The following is an 18,808-nucleotide window of genomic DNA, read 5'->3' on the forward strand; positions in this document are numbered from 1 at the left end:
ACGCTGCACATATGGTACAGCCCACGCTCCCAGACAGCAATATGCCATTCCAGATCCCAAACCCAGTCCGCCCAGATTTGCAGTGTCCCCAACTTTATACCCAAATGCCCATCCCCTATGCAAGCGACTCAGCCGTCGTCCTCATCCATCTCTTCATAAAGATCACTCTCCCCACCCTCCTCCTCATCCGAAAACCCATCCTCATCAAGCTCATCTCCCCCCATCCCAGCCTCCTCCCCGCTCTCACCGCGCACTCGCCCATGCCGGCCCCGCGCCACCTCCTCCTCCTCGTCCTTAAAGCCTTTCCACTCCTCCGCACGATCGTTGTCGCTGTCCGGCTCCGTGTCGCCGCCGTCCACATAATGCATCGGAGCGACGGGCCCACTATGCGGCGTCGCATACGCAAACGGCGTCCCGCCGCTCTTCGGCGGCGCCGTGACCTGGCTCCTGCTCCCGCCGTCCGACGGGACGCGGACGTCCGGGTGCGACGAGCAGAACGGGGAGGGCGGTTCTTTGGAGCGGCGCGGCGTGAAGCGCGAGCCGTAGGCGTAGGCGGAGTCCTCGTTGCTGGCTTTGCGCGGGATGAGCACCGCGGGGGAGTGCGTCCTGCGGCGCTTGTGGCGGGTTTTGGAGAGGGAGGCGATGTTGGTCGAGGATTGCGGTGCCAATGAAGGCTCGCGCGACTGGATGCGCCGCTTTGGCTGGTGCGCGGGGAGGGTGGCGAAGGCGTCCGAGTCGCTGGGTGGGATGGAGAGCGTGCGGGTTCGTTGCAGTTGGGCTGGCCGTCTTGGTGGCAGTTCGGAGAGCGGAGTAATCGGCTGGAGGTAGGGCGTGTTCGTGGACGGCTGAGAGGCGGACAGAGTCATGGCTGCAGGGTGCAACGAGAGATTCCTGGAAGATCGGGACGAGCCCTGCTCCGGGGCGCTGCGGGCACTGTGCACGCTCGCATTTGATGCGAAGGATGAGTTGGCGCTCGGCGGAAGGTCCAGTCCGGGATGGTACGCCCAGCAAGCCTCCTTGGCGTCTCCTTCGCCAACGTGGGTAGAATTGATGTTGTGTTCGTTCTGCTCTGAAGACCTGCGAGGTTGCTCCCTCAACTTCTGCCAGTTCCAGGCCATAGTATCGCCTCCGCTGTGTTGCAGGTAGGCATCTCGATGTGTGACAAATAGCCGTTTCTGCCCACGCGCGGCCCGCATAAGCACGCTTGAGGCCAGAAATTCAGCGGTCCAGACGGCGGGCGTCAACATCTCCGCTGGAGTGAGGAAGCGTAGTCGCGATGACTTGTGGACTTTGCGCAGAGGTATGAAAGGTGCTCGAAGGCCAAGATAGGTGGTCTGATTGGATCCCGCATCGGGCAGTTCGGAGTCCTCGATGTCCTTTGGGCTTCTGGATATAATGTTGAGATGATCACCGAAGGACGCCAGGATTGTTGTCTGCAGTTGCCGTGCACCTGGCGATGCGAGAGTGATGTTCCGGACGAATCCTCGACTGCGTAATCGCTTGTATGCGACACTGTTGGGCCCGCAGGCCCTCGGTGACAGCCACTCATCAGCAGTATCAGTCCAGTCCTGTATGGCCTTCTCGCTCCAGCCGCTGTGTCCGGCTTGCTCTAGTGGGACAGAAGCTCTGAACGGCCGACTTTGCGTCCACTCCTCCGACTCCTGGGTCGTGCTGCGCGAGCCATGTGTTAACGGGTCGTCAGGAGAAAACCAGATACCCTTCAGATCCCGACCCCAGGGGAGGAACACAACTTCAATCTCCCATGGATCAGTATATGAGGGGGGAGCGACGGCCTCCAAATTGCTCAGGCGCTCTTCAATACTCTTGAGCCTCGCTTCCGCCTCAGATCTGTCTATGGCAGCTGCTATGAGGGCAGAAGAAGTAGCTGACTGCAACGAGGCATTACTGCGAAAGGATCCGTTGGACGCGAATGAACCACCTTCTGTCGCGACGTGTGGTTTGCGCCGTAAGAATAGATGGCCTCGTTCGCTTCGGGCCGCGTCGATCGTCGTAAGCAGTTTATCGTGATCATCCATGCGGCCTTCTAGCTCAGTAACGCGGCCGTCCATGAAGTCGTGCTTGTCGTTGAACTCGTCACCCGGAACGTACGAAAATGACGCGTTCTCTAGGAGGTCTACTCGGGTTGCCAGGTTTCTGAGTGCTGTTGCGACGCTGGGTTTGTCCGTCAAGAGGTTCTGAATCGAGCCGAGGTATGGTAACAGCCGCTGCAAAGCTGGCGGTACACTTCTCAATGCAGCGTAGAGCGAATCCTCTGCAAGGCGATTGTCCGGTGCGAGGGTGCGTGCTCGGTCCTGGAGCGCCTTGTCTGCCTCGATTACTCCAGCGGGGCTCTGGCGCTCATAAGGTTGTGCAGACGCAACTCTCTGAGCGAGCAGATCCGTAAGCGTCTTGGTCTCCTGGAACGCCTGGTCCAGCCCTCGTAAATCGGGCGTGTTTGCGATGCTCGGCGTGTTCACCTCTGTGGCGCTTTGGAGAAGCTCCTCTGCGCCTGCTGGCACTGCGTATGAGACTTCCAATGGAGGAACGATCTGCCGAGCTTCGAGGACCTGCTGCATGAAAAGCCGGCTTGGGTCCGCTCGTTGGCGAAACTCAGCAACCGAGCTCTCTTTGGACGACTGTCGCTGCGATGCGTTTGATTGCTTGCGCGTTGATGGAAGGCTCTCGTCTGGTACGGTTGGAGAGGTAGAGGGATACCGAGCCCTGATCTGCCCAGCGTCTTTTGCCTGCATAACAAGCCCAAGCCCGGTCGGCGATACACCTCGTGAAGCGGCGCCGAAGTCAACTCTATCGCATTGCCTGTGGGTCGCTTGGTTCCCGCCCGTATCCTGAAGACCACGAAGCTCATCCGAATTCAGGAGGCACAAGGAGGGGACCCGCGGGAGTCCAGAGGGGCTGAGGTCATTTTGTGCGTCTCGCTCGATCGTACCGGGCGCAGCCGACGCCCTTTCTGGGGCTAAAGCTCCATGCTTGTGAAGACGGTGCCGTGTGTTGCAGGTACCGTTGCCATGACTGCAGCCTGGCGCCGCTTCAGCGCCTGCCACTGCATCTGTCGAATGCGCACCGAAGCTTGTAACATTGTCGTCTCCCCGATTCCTGGCATGCTCAGCTTCGATCACCGGCCGTAGACGTCCATCGCAGTCCGTCCGCACAAGCTGAACGTAGATGGGCTTCCCTGCATCCAGCGAGTGCAGAATAGCGTTCAAAGGCGGCGAGGAAGCGCCCTCGCGAACACCACCACCCGACGCCCGCTCAGTAAAGTCGTGGAAGCAAGCATGATGACCGCAGATGCACCACGGAAACTCCTCATCATGTCGCTGGTGCGCCCCGCTACCCTGACGTGCCTGATGCAGCTCTCCATTATACCAGAAGCGCCTGCATCCGCAAGAGAGCGCCTTGGGGCCGTGACTCAGATCGCGAAAGTTGCAGGCGCCGCGCGGGTGTGGTCTCCTCGAAGACGTCGTCGGGCGCTCTGTACTCGATCGGCTGGTGGCAGACGGCGTGGTTGGCCTGGGAGGTTGGGCGAAGGCGGCCATGGGCGCCTAGCTGCGCGTCCCACCTCGAGGTGTTGGCGGTCAACATCAAGCCATGGTGGGCGGAGATGCTGGGGCAGGCGTCAGTGCCGGTGGTAAACAGATGGGGAGAGCGCGCCGAGGTATGTCAAAACGTGATGGAGAGGATTATTATTGACGCACCTTAATGATAGTGACGATGCGGCACGAGGGCAAAGCAAGCAAAGCAAAGCAAGCAGCGCAAGGACAGATATGGAGAGATGGGAGAACGAGCTTAGAGGAGATGGGGGAGGGAACCAAAGGACTCTGACTCCTCGAGCAGCGGATATGCCGCATGGAGGGTGAAGCTAGACAGCCAGCAGCCCTTGGCCCGTTCGTCAACGGTTGCCTTGCCAGAACTTCCCCGAAGGCACTCGAGCATCCAAATGCCCAAAAGCCCAAAATGCCTCTGCGGCCCGCCCAAGCGTCAGGGATTCAGAGCTGCTGATTGGCTCGCCATTGCATGGCTGCATGCTGGGGAACAGTTCCGTGAGCCGCTGGGACGTGCGCTCTGCATGGGTTTGGCGCGACGGATCGACGCTGTGAAACCACGACGGCGGGATATCAGAATATCAGCACCAAGACGAATACCCAGCATTGACGGCATGGAGACCAGCAAACGGGACGTTGTTCCTGACAGACTGGTTTGGAGTATCCACGACAGTGTGACGCTGGTGGAAAACCCTTTCCTCAAACGTTGCGTTTCCTGTAGCCCGACAGATATCTGACTCGTTATGCTGGGAGGTACCATGCAGAGGCGCATGCAGAGGCGCATGCACACGCATCAATCAACAGGGTAAATCATCAATCGCATTTTCATATTATTGGTCGGGGTATCTGCAATTAACCGCTGCCATCCAATCCCGATCCATTCGTAACATCCAACTCGATGTGTTCATCAAAAACGAAAGACAAACCGCAGCAAAGGACATGCTTTCCAAAATGCTTTCGTGTCTTCGTCCAGCTCTTCGTTACCACTCTTATGCGCGCACTATCCAAGGAGTCTGCTAAGGAAATCCTCAACTTTGTCTGCGATAGGATCTTCCCCTCGCTCGGGTATATGTCTGCCTCTCTCGTCAAATCGTGGAGGAAGATCAACCGTCTCGCCAGAGGAAACCGAATCGGGGGGATCAGGCCGTCTCTCATTTCTTCGGGATTCTCCATCGCGCCGTCTACGCCTGCGTTCCCCACCGCTCTTTTTTCTACTATCGTTACGTTCTCCGTCCGAGTCACGTTTCTCGCGCCGCTCAGTACCAGCCCCAGGATCAAGCGCAAACTTCACCGTCTTCTCAGGCTGCGGCGATGGAATCGGGGGTGAGACGGTCGGAAGGGGTGAGACGGTCGGGGGCCTTCCTAAGCCATCTGCAGATCCTGTGGTCAGCAGAGTCATCCAGGATCCAGCGGCCAAAGCCGAGACCCACCAGGTGCCGAGCGCTCGGAAGTAAACGGCGCACTCACATTATCATCCCCGCGACGATACCTTGCGTCAGCCATGTACGGATCCTGCGGCGGAGGGCCGAAGTCGAACGACTGTCGGCCTGGCGGAGGAATCTGTTGAGGGGGTGGTGGATATTGTGACGGGTCATATGGCGCAGCTCCGTAGGCGGACATTGGAGGTGGTGGATAGCCGTTCATCGGTGGATTCGGTGGGTAGCCATTCATTGGCGGATGCATCGCGTAATCTTCAGAGGCTATAGTAGGCGGAGGAGGGAACTCGTTCGTTTCTGGGTAGTATCGTCCACCTTGATATGGAGGTATCGGATACCCGGCTTGCGGTGGAGGTGTGCCGTAGTTGTCACTGGCTGACGTGCCCTCTTCCATTCGCCCTTTGTAGATCGCGGTTAGCGCGGGTTGACTACGGCTTGGCTGGGGAGCTCACGTTGTCTGTCCCCATCGTTCCTCTCCCTGCTCCCCCTCTCCCTGCTGCCTCTCTCCCGGCTGCCCCTGTCCTTACTCCTGCGTCTCTTAGATGCCCGATTGGCAGCCACACCTGCGACACCAGCAAGCGCGGCCGCCTCGGCAACTCGCCGAGTGCGACTCTTACTACGGCTATCACTGCGGCTCCGACTCGAGCGACGCCGGCGCCGATGGCCCGAGCCGCTCGACGAACGGGACGAACTGCCTCGTCTTCGATGACGGCGCCGTCGATAGTCGTTCTCGGCTGGGTCGATGTGGATGGGATCACCGCCGTATTCTACAAGAGCAGTGTCACTCGCGGTACGCCGTGGGCCTGAGCGTGCTACCGACCTGGGCCTAGACCTCGACCTCGAAACACTCCTCGACCTGGACCTCGATTCCCTCTCATCCCGCCGCTCTTCCCTCTTGGCTTGCTGTCTCTCATAGAGCCCAGCAAGCGCCGCACCACCAAGACCAGCAGCTGCGATAGGCACGCCAGTACGAACGCGGCTTCGGCTGCGCGAGCGTTGGTCTCGGCGGTTACGGGATTTGCTTCGGCTTCTGGCTCGTTCGACTAGGCCTGCAACTGCTGCGCTGGCCAGGCCTGCCTGGGCGACACGACGATTCCTGTGCTCCGGGTCTCGATGCTTGCTGCGCGATCGGGAGCGGCTGTCCGGGCTAGCGCCCGAGACCGAATGCCTGCGTCGCCTAGACCTACTCCGGCGATCGTTCTCCGCAGCGTCGGGCTTGTTCTGGTTGCCCCTACGTCCAGCGGCATATGCCAGAGCACCAAGAGCGGCCACAGTACCAACACCAGCTAGTACTTTCGACCTTGATAGTGATCGACTACGATTCCGATGCCGATGTCTGCGTCGACCTTCGCGTTCGCGGGAGCTTGACCGCGACCTGTTTCTCAAGCGGGAGAGCGCCTCTGCGCCTACTGCACCCAGAGCGCCGTAGCCGAGAGCCTGTTTAGCGGCGGAGCCAGCCTCTTCTCCTTGTCTCTTTCTGTGATGTCTGACCAATGCGGCGGCGCCCAATCCAGCCAGCGCTCCCTCAGCAAGGTGTCGCTTGGTATGGGGGCTTTCATCGCGACCATCTGTACGTTCCCTTCGGATATACACCATGTCGTCGTCACTGTAGGCCTGCCTATCGTTGTAGCGATCGCGCATGTACTCCCGCTCATCGTAGTATGACGGGCCCTGGTCGGCCTCCCTGACCCTGCGCTCGTAATAGTAGTCTTCTTCTTGGCGTGGCTGCGGTTCGCGGCGGGCGATCTGACGCTCTTGGGGGATCTCGGGTCGCTCGATGATCTCATAAGAGGGCTGTTCATGTCTCACTACGATTTGCTGCGGCTGTGCAGCTTCTTGGATGATAATCGGTTGAGGGGCCTCCTGGCGGATGATGATGGGCTGAGGTGGTTGGGGCGGCTCGGGCGCCCGGGCGTAGTACTCTGTGGACTTTGAGTACTTCTCCAATTGGTAGGGATTCTCTGGCGGTTCGAGTGCGATCTCGCGTTCGACGCGATATTCGCGGATGGGCTCAGGAGCCGGCGGTAGGACTTCGCGCCGGATCCGATATTCGCGCACCTCTTCCTGAGGCTGCGGCTCCAAGTCGACTTCCCGTTCGTAGCGGAACTCTCGGACTTCGCGGCGCGGCGGTGATGGAGCTCTTTCAACTTCGCGCTCGACGTAGCGGTACTCTCGTACATCTCGTGGTGGTGGACCGCGCTCAACGGCGTATTCGCGCGAGTCGCGAGTGTCGCGTTCACGCCTCACGATGCGGACCTCCTCTTCCCGACGATCCTCTTCGAAGGATCTTTCGGGGACTTTGTATCGTCGGACCGTTGTGAAGGTTCTGGGTCCGGAACGGGTGGACTCCAAGTCCCAGTCCCGTTCGCGCTCTCTTTCCTTGTAGATGACGGACATGTTGGTAGGCCTTCTTTGGTAAGCGAGTGAAGTGGCACGCAGATAGTGTATGGCCGAGGGCGAGAAGAACTGCGTTACTGCGACAAGAATGCCTAGGCAGTCCTGGCGGCTCAGATCTATGGTCTGACGATGTTCCGAAAAGGCGTTGGTTGAACCGCGGACGGTGGACGCCAGATGACTCGGTTTGGCAGGAGGGGCACCTGACACACGTAATCGGCAGCGCGGTCCCGGAGCGACGTTGCGGCGATTGCGCAATGTGTTGAGGACAACGGCAACTAGGACAAGGCTGAAGGATGGAGCGGAATGCGCAGAGTGGGAAGACGAGGAGGCGCAGGTAGAGTAGAAATCGAGGCGGCTTTAGGTTCTTGATGACACGAGGCGGCGCCAGGTTTGACCCATTCCACCACTGCAGATGCTGCCCCGTGGATTGGTGTGACGTAATCGGGCTTCGCTTCACCTGCTGTTGAGGAGCACCTCCGGAGCGAGGATGGTGGGGATGTAGCTAGATTACTGCCGCTGGACACAGGACGTCCGGTGAAGAGGGCAGAGGCTCTTAAAGAGCTTCAACTACGGGCGCTGTAACAGCGCAGCCTTGTTTGCTTGCTGTCTGTTCTTGTGCTGTCCGGTGGAGGAACGTGGTGGACCACACAGACACGATGCGCCATGCCGCTGCCGACGCCCGCTTACTCGAGCCTCCCTTGTGGCTCGAGTTCTTTCACCTCTGTTTATCGAGATGGGAAGCAAGAGATGGACTGATGTATCGAGACGCACATGCCATCTATCGTGGTCGCGTTGCGGTGAAGGAAGAGAGACGGTCAACACGTCCTCGTGCTGAGCCCCTAGCCCCCAGGACCTCAGCCTCGTCCAACGACTTCGACAAACACAGAGCCTTGTATCGGCTGCCTGGACTATCACAACGGGGTAAAGCAAAACAGCTATTGTCAGACCGGATTCGGGCTGAAGCACCAGTCATCTTTGGGCGTCTGTCACTATCACAAGGCCGACCCTCCTCATGTACACTAGCGCATAATGAAACGGTAAGCTGCTTCAGTATTGCAAGCGCAGACGCCCGTCAGCTCGGTAGGACAGCTGGTGTGCCTTGCCACATCTGCCTAACTATGCAGCGACGATGGTGCGGCCTTCGAGAGCTCGCGGCCGACATGTCTCCGAAAGCCAGAAGTCGCGAAGCGGCCCCTTCGTATGCAGTTCAACCGATGCTTTTCCTCTAAGTGTCAACGCCACAGCTATGCTAGAGACGGGTATATGCCGAACATGTCGTGATCTATGTGCAGAAAACATCAATCGCAATGCCCAACTAAGTAATAAGGATAGGCTTCTCGGCGTGGTTCGGGTTGTCCGCCGGGTCGCCATACGCCCAACTCGTTATGACCTTGACCGCACGAGCGCACAACGGGTCAATGTAGAGCGTCCAGTACCAAGCGATGCGGTAAAGCAGGTAATAGAAAACGACAACTGCAATAAGGATGTGAATCGTCGAGCCGCGCTGCAGGTCCATCTGCTCGCCTTTCTCATTATGCGGCGGGTTCATCGCGCTCGGTAGATACACCATCCAGGTGAGAACAGACTTGATTAATGTGTTGTGTAGGAGGTAGACCGGGAAGCTGACGCGGCCGAGGAAGTTAAAGACAGATGAGCTGAGCAGTCGGCGAGCGTTCGTGGAGAAGAAGCAACCGAGAAGTATCAGCGAGGCGCCAATCGTGTCCCAGTAGCGGCGGATATCTGCGCCGTTGGGCACCAACGGTTTCATGATCTGCGCCATGAAGTTCGACCAGGGTGCATTTTCAACAGCGTCTGTCGGATAACTGCATAAGAACATGCCCAGAAGGATGATTGTCGCAGGGAGAGGCGTGGGCAGCACTGATGTTGCGGATATACCGTGCTCGTTGTGCAACTCAGCGACAAACATGCCCACGGTTACGCACATGCTTGTCAACGCTGATTGCGCAAGGTCTTGTCCTTCAAGTTAGCGTTGTGCTATAGTCGCGTAAGGTTCATAAAGCACTATGCTCACCTTGCCCTGACATCCAGGCGTAGCTGAACAGCACCGCATATACAACCTTTCTAGCTCTTGGCGTAACCAGCACAGTAGCTACCATGGTCATGTAAACGATCATGCTTCCGATGAGAAAGTAGATGAGCGACCACTGTGTACCGTCGTATTCGTTCCAGCCTGTTGTCCACGTCGAGATCTGTGCGTGTACCAAGCTCGTGATAGCTGCCCAGACAGTAGGCTCTTGCCTATGCCACCCTTGTCGGATCCACGTTGCATCGACATGCATCGTCATATGATATGCGTTGATGTTCGCCAGAAACCAGCTGATTAGAGTTGCAATAGCTGTTGGTAGGACCAGCCTGCCTGTGCGAGCCAGCGAACTTCGGGCTATGCTTGCGAACGCAGCATCTGCATTCCCTGCCCGAGACTTTGCTATAGGGCCGATTGCGTTGACATAGCCGGTGATTAGGAGGAATAGAGCTACCGCGCCGCGGCCGGCTGCGCAGAGGCGGAAGATTGGTAATTGAAATAGAGCCGGGCTTTCCGTGGGCGACGGTGCAGGAGAGTGGATGTGCGGTGCGAAGGCGGTTACAAGATGCCCAGTCACTACGATGAATGAGGCGACCCCCCGTAGGCCCTATTTCAACGCCGTCAGCGCTCATTCAGAGAGATTGTAGGTAGTCGTTTCGGGCTTACATCTATCCAGTTGGCATCGCGTGCACTAGGCATGCTTTCCGTACCTCTTCCCGGAAGCGGCGTAGAGTTCGAAGGTTGAGCCTTGAGAAATGAGAAGAGAAACCGAGCTACGCTCTTGCTGAGCAGGTGAATGCCTGGCATTCAGTCGTTAGATGAGGGTCGAGAAGCAAAGAACGAAGATGTGGTCAATCACGATAGTTGCACAAGGCCCTCAAGGCTGTGAAGTCATCGATTATGGGGCCGCTTGAGTGGACACGCCGTAAGTGAATGGATTAAAGGTCTAGAAAGGCGGATTACGCTGAACAGCTGAAGAACTGGCAGTGACGGCGACACAGCCTTACCGTGGTTCCCCCCGAAGATGCATTAGGAGAATAGACATTTCTCGGCAGCGATATTCTAGTCCCAGCTGGTCGTCTTGTACGCGCAATAGGCCCACAGTTGATGCGGCTAGTTCTGCTGCGCTTTGCCGCCGCATGCTCCCTTCTCGGCCTCAGCAGTCCATGGTGGTTCGCCAGGACGGAAGCGCGGCCTCCCCCTTGCATTTGGGGCCGGGGCGAAAAAGCCACCCGGGACAAATGGGTGTTGAAGTCCCCAGGGACCGCGTTCTCTGCGGTGGAAGCGCAGCAATCCTTGTGAGGGCTGGCTCATGCTAGTGAGCCCGGCCACACGACGGTTTGGAATGCTCGGCTCTTCTTCGTTGAGGAGGCTGAAGAGGCGCGACGAAAATGCAGGTAGCCAGGAGAGGCCTGAGCTGATGGCCCCACGGCATCTCAAACGGCTGCTTATGCGGCGCTGTTTCGGGCATTCCATTGTGAGCTCGTCATCCACTGTGACTGTTCGCTTGTCCTGAGATGAAACCGAGCGTGGTTTCGTGATTATGCGGCGTGATGTCGGTGCATCAGATTCAAGGCCAAACTAGCGCCACGACACAGAAACCTTAGACGTCCAAAGATCACAATCTTTGTGATGAGAGCATTTGTGATAAGAACGTTTGCTCTATGCACGCGCCACACGTGTCCTGGAAACAAATGCCGTCCACGTGTACAGGCGTGCTCCGTTGAGCACCTGCAAGCATCCGGTGGACATTATTACAGGGAAAACGGCCTACGGCATGGCCAGGAAAGTTCATCAGTGGTGATAAGAGGCATTAGGATCCGCTGATAGGGCCTTAAGCTGATCACCTGTCGAAGCATACCTCAATATTAATACTACGGGGCTCTTAAAAGGTATTCTGCATTTCATTATCGAAAACGTGCTCTAGTCAGTGATTACTCGAGATACAATCTACAAGATACAATTGAAATGCTTAATTGTCCATTATAGTAAGATCACATTGATCGTTAGAGTGCCGGCAATAGTCTGATTATGTTGCGGCACTAAGTGTAGTCGTAAAGTCATAAGATGCGTATCTTTTTGTGCCTACTGTTGATGTTCAGGACATGAAAGTGTTTCAACTCGCGGCTGAACATCATGAAGGAGTATCCCAGACGTGTCCCTCTGCTGGCAATAACGACTACCATTGCGAAAACGTAAAATACCGAGTACTAAAACGTTCGAAGCCCGCTGCACCGAAATCCCTTCAATTATGTCTCGCTACCAGACAGCTACGAGTGATTTTCGACTCGCATGCCACAGGGACCAGAATATTCGCTCTTGACATGCTCAGGGATCCAGCGACGGAAGTTGAGTCTGCACACTCGGCTCAGCGTATCACTCAATCTTCTTACTCGGTGCCGACATCTTTCCGGTACTTCATACCCTCGAAGCTGACAGAGCGTACACCATTGTAGGCCTTCTTGACGGCGGCTTCAAGCGTCTCTCCAGTAGCGGCAACACTGACGACGCGCCCGCCGGTGGTTCTAGTCCCATCATCGGCAACATGTGTCCCAGCATGGAACATCAATGCGCCCTCTGGCCGGGCAGTGAAGCTCACTAGCTTGTCAGTGTCATACTCTCCAGGATATCCTCTGGCGGCAACGACGACGTTGCATACGTAACCATCTATTGTCCGAATGCTCACTTCATCCAGGCGTATCTGCACACAGGCAAGTAGAACTTCCATGAGGTCGGTATCCGCACTCAACAGTGGCAGAAATGACTGCGTCTCAGGATCGCCGAAGCGGACGTTGTAGCCTAGACATATCGGACCCTCCTCTGTCAGCATGATACGGGTGAGCAACACGCCAGCGAACGTCTTTCCTTCGGCTTTGAACCCACAGAAGGTCGGCTTCAGGATTCTTTCCTCGATGTCTTCCATAACTTCCTCAGTCACAACAGAAGCAGGTGCCCACCCGCCCATTGCTCTCGCGCTACGCCATTTATCTCCGCCAAAGTCTTGCTTGGGGGCCTGGACCGCCGGCAGCGTCTTGCGCGTCACTCCATCAGAAAAGGTCAACAGACTGATCTCCACACCCTCCTGCAGCTCTTCTACGATAATCTCTCTCCCGTTCTCGCCGTGCGGACCAGCGAGCATGATCTTACCTGCCACAGCCGACGCTTCGACAAGGTCTGTGGGGAAAAAGACACGTCTGCCCGGAGCGAAGTCTGATACCTTGATGACAAAGTTGACCTTATTATCAAATAGATATTCAAGGAACCGAGTAGCTTCGATGTACTCCACGTAGCTTTGACCAAAGGTGCGGTAGCACGCGGTAGGGATGTCGTGACGCTTCATAAAGGCCTTCGCCCAAGCCTTGCTCCCTTCAATGATGGCCGCCTCTTGGACTGGTCCAAACCACGCGATGCCGGCTTCTTCAAGTTGATCTGCGATGCCAGCAACAACTGCATCGGTCGGGCCAGGCACCACAAGACCAATGTCCAGCTCTTGAGCTCGGGCTACCAAGTCCGGAATGTCGTCCACTGGAAGATCTGTGATGTTGCTGACCTTGTCCACTCCACTCACCGTGCCGCCGTTGCCGGGAACGATGTAGATCTGTGAGACAAGCGGTGATTGGGAGAGCTTCCATGCAAGAGCATGTTCGCAGCTACCTTTGCCGATCATAAGGACGCGGAGAGCACCGGGACTGGTGCTGGGAAAGGCCTCACTCGCCATCGTGGCGTCAAACGTGCTGTTCTGACTGTAGGTACTGGAGGCGGAAGGCATCCTATCCCGCAGATTGGTAGATGGATCTGAGTCGGTGGAAGCTGTAGAAGCAATCTCAGGGTCGCTTTCAACGTAAGGGTGTAGATACGCGTGCTTGACCGCTGCGGATAGATCTAGCACGCCATCGCTGTCATCGTCGTTAGACGTGATGGAAGTCGTGTCGCTTGAGAAGGCTTTGAACTGGTCTGTCGGCTGTGGTACAATCAACCAGGTTCTAACAGCAAGACCCAACCAATATGGGCAGCAGGAACTGTCTTGTGAAGCGCTCAAGATGTTTTTGCAATGATCCAAAGCGATGTAGAAGCAAAGAGATGACTGACGGAACATCAAAGTTTTTGGTAGATTGGGAAATTTGACAGCAGATAGAAGCATACGCCATAATTCACTCATGGGTTCGCTTGGCAGAGTGACGCGACTCATCGGCTGTCTCAACAATACGTGTGAAGCGGACTTCACGCGTCGTGCCGCTAGCGCTTCTTGCGAGATGGTGACAATAATGCCCCTTCACGACAGAAAAGAATCATCCCGCGAGACGCTACAGCGAGGAGCTCGAGCGAACAAAAAGAAACCTAATGAATAGCACGAACAGCAAGACTCATTTCCGAGAAACCCCCAGCCGTAGTGGGGATATTTTCCCGGTCTAGATGTTAGCTCTCCTGGCTTGTAAGTTAGTTCCACAGTTGACAATCGAACCAACGCCTCTAAACTACTATGGAGCAGAGCTCGAGCGACAGTCATTACCTACTGGGGGGAGACAACAGTGAGCTTAATGACTTATAGAGGGCTATCTGACAAAGCACGCACAGTGGTCACTTCAACCTTGATTAAGCTCTGAGTACGGGAGCCATCGCTTGATTCCTGACCTGCCATAGGAACAGCACAGGACAGACGGCACTTTGGGGAAACGATGAACAGATTCTGATGATGCTGGACTCCAAAGACTAGAGTTTGTTTATTTCTTGATGAATAGACATTGGAAACGAGACAATAAGGGCCAGACGGCGGCATGAATCACATGGGTCTTGCCATCTCACATGAGCATAACTCCATGTCATTCCATGCAACGCTTCCGCCTTCCAAAGCCATGCCAGTAACAAGCATCACGTAACATGCTTGTTGAGCGCCACCTACCTTCAGTGACAAGAGCATATGTTATTATTGGCTTTGCACCATCGATGCCATGCAGTTGTACCTGCTAATCCTCGTCAGCCCTTAGACCTCTCCTCCTCGACAACCCCAAGCACCCTTTTCGTAGTCTTATCCCTCAATCCGGTATCCACAACCCCATACGCCGCCCTCGTCTGCGCATAGACATCCTCCTCCCACCCCTGTCCCTCACCTACTCGCACATCGCCCAGATCATCCCAACAAGCCTGCACCGTACCCCCAATGTTCTTCATGAACGCCTCAAAACCGCCCGCACCTCCACCAGCATGGTAGCTCTTGAACGGTCCCGCAACAGCCCACCGCGGTCCCATTGAAGTTTCCACAATACGGTCCAGTTCCTCGACAGTAACAACGCCGGAACGAACCAGATGGATACTCTCGCGCAGTAGAGCAAATGCGAGCCTGTTCGCCACAAATCCCGTGCATTCCTTCTTCACAACCACCGGCGTGCGGCCTCTCGCTCGCCAGAAGCTTACCGTCCGCTCGACCACGGCCTCAGATGTCGCTGGCGAAGGGACGACTTCAAGCAGCGGCATGATGTGAGGCGGGTTGTACGGATGCACGACCAGCAGACGCGACGGGTCCCTCATTTTCTGGGACTGGATCGAGGCAGGGATGCCGGAGGTGCTGCTCCAAAGTAAGGCATCCTCGGGGGCATGTCGTTCGATTTCGGCCCAGATGGCTGTCTTGAAGGCAGCGTTTTCGGGCCCTTGCTCTTGGATTATGGTGGCCTTTGCGACTGCTTCAGGGAGCGAGGTCGCCAGTTGGATTTGCTCAACCCAGGCATGTTGCTCAGGGGGAAGGTATTTGGGGAGATTCGAGTGGACGTAAGCCGTGAGATTGTCGCGAGTATCGAAGATGGTGAGATGAGATGGGTCACGGAGGTGAGTGAGGTGGAGCGCTGCGAAGGATAGGCCGATCGTGCCGGCGCCTATGAGGGTGATGCAGACGTATTCGTCGTGGGTGGTCTCGGAGGTGGCCATGGTGGTGGTGGTTTTGGTGATGCTTGGCAATGTGCCCCTGGCGCTCAAGCTCCCGCAGCTTTCCCCGCAGACTGATCGGCGGGCCATCTGAAGACGACCCGGATTGAAAGCTCCGAGGTTATGGGCATGAGGAAGGCGGCTTGATGCGCGATTGATTTCCCGGTTGGGTTGTAGGTAGATTTCCTGTGATCCAGCATCTTCTTGTTCTTGCCTTCATTTGCGTTCTGACAGTATACTCTGGTTTACCATGGTCATCTTTAAGTCGCTGCAGCCGGATATTGACCGTATACATATCACTGAGACATCTCCATAAGCCCATTCTAACATTAATATAGTGCCGAAAGACTTAACAGTCTGGGATTGGGCATTTGACTCTCCCTACTCGCCCTTGAGCCGCTTTCCCGAGTCTGAACTCCGCGGCTTCCAGAATGCCATCACGAAAGAGCGCATTAACTGGAAGGATGTCAAGGAGTGCACAACCTACCTTTCGACCGCGTTAGTCAAGAATTATGGGCTGAAGGAGGGCGATACGGTTGCGCTGTTCAGTCGGAATACGATATGGTATCCTGTAGCCATGCTGGGCACGTTACGCGCCGGTAGGATTGACTACGCGCAAGAGGGAGTGATGATTACCGCTGCTCACTCCCGATACAGGTGGCAAAGTGTCAGGAGCATCACCAGCCTACAACGTTGAAGAGATGACCTACGCGCTCAAGACAGCCGATGCGAAGTTCCTAATGACCGCACCGACGTCAATGGATGTAGCCGTAGCAGCAGCCAAAAACGCTGGCATACCTAAAGAGAACGTCTTCCTCCTCGAAGACCAACTAGAGGGCTACACGACCATCAAGGAGCTCATTGAGATGGGGAAGAGCTACGGAGCCAGCGGGCAGACCCCAGCCTTCAAGCTCCCAACGGGCAAGAAGAACAAGGACGTCTGCGGTTTCCTGAGCTTCAGCTCTGGAACGACGGGTCTGCCCAAAGCCGTGGGTGTTGCTTCCTCCTTTACTCAGGGCTCGTGTAACTGACTACAACGTTATAAGGTTATGATATCCCACCAGAACGTAATAGCGCAATGCCTCCAAGTCCAGCAAATAACGCCCACCTCGCACAACAAAATCCTCGCCGTCCTCCCCCTCTTCCACATCACCGGTCTCGTGCACGGCTTGCACCTCCCTATCATTCTCAACGCCGAAGTGATCATGCTCCCCTCCTTCACCATGGAGTCGATGCTCTCGACAATCGTCGAATACCAGCTCGGGGAGCTGCTCCTCGTCCCCCCCATCCTGATCCGCCTCGTCCGCGACCCAATCGTGGACAAGTACGACCTGCGCCACCTGACACGCTTCTCGAGCGGCGCGGCGCCGCTGAGCGAGGAAATCATCCAGCTGCTGAAGAAGAAGTTCCCTGGCACGGGGTTTAAGCAGGGCTATGGCATGACGGAGAGCTGTAGCTGCATCACTGCGCATCCGCCGGACAAGTACGACTACAAGTACGCGCATTCGGTGGGGTCCATTGTTGCGTCGACGGAGGTCAAGATCATCACTGAGGAGGGTAAGGAGGCTGGGGTGGGTGAGCCGGGGGAGATTTTGGCAAGGGGCCCGCAGATTGTCATGGGCTATTTGAACAATGAGAAGGCGACTAGGGAGACGTTTGATAAAGAGGGGTTTCTGCATACGGGTGATCAGGGCATGATTGATGAGGAGGGTATGGTGCATATCCTAGATAGGATCAAGGAGATGATCAAGGTGAAGGGCATTGGTGTTGCGCCGGCGGAGCTGGAGGATCTGCTGCTGGGACACGATATGGTGGAGGATGTGGCTGTGCTGGGGATGAAGGATGATTATGCGGGCGAGTTGCCGAAGGCGTTTGTGGTGCTCAAGGCTGGTGTATCGGAGAACGAGAAGACGGCGAAGGAGCTGTTGGCGTTTGTGAGGGAGAAGAAGACCAAGTACAAGTGGGTCAAGGAGATAGAGTTTATTAAGGAGATACCGAAGAGCGCGAGCGGGAAGATTTTGAGGAGGCTATTGAGAGACAAGAAGAGTGGGGCAGACAAAGCGGTCGTGGTTAGGGATGCGGTGGGTGAGAAGGCCATGTTGTAGATAGAGACGTGAAGATCTCTAGAATTGGTCGAGCACCTGTCTTCGCAGCTGGGAACGTTTGCTACATCATTTGGAGCTCGTATCCAGTTGGGACGTCCGCTTGAAGACGCTTGTGGTTAGAGGAGCAATTGCTACAGCTCCTCCTATCGGGTTTGAAAACGCATTTGATACTAGCACCATCAGTCGCGAAAGCAAGCCAGGTATACTCATTTCTTCCACGACTTTCTAGTTCTGTGTGAACGCAAAAGCTAATAGGCACTTGCGGAATGGGCGCTCTGTATATTGAGAGCCCGTATAAAACCGCCTCGCGATTTAAGAGGAACGTGTCGACTCCTTATCGCCCAATTCTAGCTCATGCGACCGAACATCCATTTTACATGCCCAACGCCGGTACTCCCTTGTGGAAAAAGCGCTCATATAGCCCACCTGTAGCTCGCGTACCGTCCAGCCGTCTCCGACTTCCGTATGATCTTCACCACCTGGCCCCTCCGCAGGCCCAAATACTTCGCCACCGGATCCGTCGTCTGAATCCTCGGCAGCTGGCTCTCCTTCAACCGATATCTCTCCAGCAGCTTCGCCTTCTCCTCCTTGCTCAGCAGCACATGCTTCGGCACCAGCTCATGCATCGTGATATTGACTAGCAGCTCATCCTCCTTGAAGACCTCAAGGATCGCCGGCAGCACGGTCGGTATGATCTTCAGCGCGGAGGGAGAGATCTTGCCAGCCGCTATGAAGATGCCCGTGTAGTGGTGCTGCTCGTCAATGTAGTGCGCGAAGGTGCGCAGCTGCTTGATGCCGACGGTCTCGTCGCCGTTGAACTCGACGAAGACAGTGCCGATGGCGGGGGGACCGGGCTCGGGGTGTCGGGGAGTGGGCGGGTCGGTGTATTTCGCCATCATGGCGTCGCTGGGGCGGAGTGTGAAGGCCATGCGTTTGCGGCTGCAAGGAAGAGCTGTTAGCTGGAGTGGCCGGGGGGTTGGTGGGGAGGAGGCGCACTCAGGATAGCCGTTTGACTCGCAGTAGTGGTGTTTAAACTCGTCGAGGGATACGTCTATCTCGTTGTCCATGATCTCGTAGCCCTGTAGGAGGACTGTCAGTAAGTGCAACGGGCGCGCTGGGCGGGCGCATTCTATACCCGGTCCCTGCACATTTGGCGCGTGGTCCGCCAGACGCGCCATAGCTTGAGGGCTTCGCGACCGCCCTCTTCTGACATTCTGTACGCCGCTTGCGTTCGGGCTGTTCTCGAGGGTGTCGCGGTGGAGGAGGTTGTCGAGTTCAAAGAAAGTTCCTGGGGTCGCGCCGCCGGAAAACGCCGAACTTGTTCACCGCCTTCGGCGACCGCTCTGCTGA

At 56.4% G+C, this 18,808-nt stretch overlaps 6 protein-coding genes across 6 annotated transcripts; 1 reads left to right on the top strand and 5 right to left on the bottom strand.

The window, feature by feature from the left end:
- Positions 1–128: 128 nt before the first annotated feature.
- Positions 129–2,576, bottom strand: W97_03062 (uncharacterized protein; the record flags this gene model as incomplete). Its single annotated transcript, XM_007780961.1, has 1 exon — positions 129–2,576. The coding sequence occupies one exon, from the start codon at positions 2,574–2,576 to the stop codon at positions 129–131; it is 2,448 nt and encodes an 815-aa protein (XP_007779151.1).
- Positions 2,577–4,412: 1,836 nt separating this feature from the next.
- Positions 4,413–7,393, bottom strand: W97_03063 (uncharacterized protein; the record flags this gene model as incomplete). The annotated part of the gene is made up of 4 exons (XM_007780962.1): positions 4,413–4,747; positions 4,803–4,931; positions 4,991–5,395; positions 5,449–7,393. 4 exons carry the CDS (start codon positions 7,391–7,393, stop codon positions 4,413–4,415), a joined length of 2,814 nt encoding a protein of 937 aa, XP_007779152.1.
- A 1,315-nt stretch (positions 7,394–8,708) lies between these two features.
- Positions 8,709–10,136, bottom strand: W97_03064 (uncharacterized protein; the record flags this gene model as incomplete). Its single annotated transcript, XM_007780963.1, has 3 exons — positions 8,709–9,364; positions 9,426–10,044; positions 10,104–10,136. 3 exons carry the CDS (start codon positions 10,134–10,136, stop codon positions 8,709–8,711), a joined length of 1,308 nt encoding a protein of 435 aa, XP_007779153.1.
- A 1,690-nt stretch (positions 10,137–11,826) lies between these two features.
- W97_03065 (uncharacterized protein) lies at positions 11,827–15,356 on the bottom strand (the record flags this gene model as incomplete). Its single annotated transcript, XM_007780964.1, has 3 exons — positions 11,827–13,391; positions 14,338–14,398; positions 14,451–15,356. The coding sequence occupies 3 exons, from the start codon at positions 15,354–15,356 to the stop codon at positions 11,827–11,829; spliced, it is 2,532 nt and encodes an 843-aa protein (XP_007779154.1).
- Positions 15,357–15,603: 247 nt separating this feature from the next.
- W97_03066 (uncharacterized protein) lies at positions 15,604–17,458 on the top strand (the record flags this gene model as incomplete). The annotated part of the gene is made up of 4 exons (XM_007780965.1): positions 15,604–15,640; positions 15,692–15,952; positions 16,011–16,342; positions 16,400–17,458. The coding sequence occupies 4 exons, from the start codon at positions 15,604–15,606 to the stop codon at positions 17,456–17,458; spliced, it is 1,689 nt and encodes a 562-aa protein (XP_007779155.1).
- Positions 17,459–17,871: 413 nt separating this feature from the next.
- On the bottom strand, positions 17,872–18,671 carry W97_03067 (uncharacterized protein; the record flags this gene model as incomplete). Its single annotated transcript, XM_007780966.1, has 3 exons — positions 17,872–18,397; positions 18,455–18,537; positions 18,594–18,671. 3 exons carry the CDS (start codon positions 18,669–18,671, stop codon positions 17,872–17,874), a joined length of 687 nt encoding a protein of 228 aa, XP_007779156.1.
- Between the last annotated feature and the right edge of the window lie 137 nt (positions 18,672–18,808).

This window comes from Coniosporium apollinis, assembly GCF_000281105.1.
Source record: "Coniosporium apollinis CBS 100218 chromosome Unknown supercont1.12, whole genome shotgun sequence".
NCBI classification, from domain to species: domain Eukaryota; kingdom Fungi; phylum Ascomycota; class Dothideomycetes; genus Coniosporium; species Coniosporium apollinis.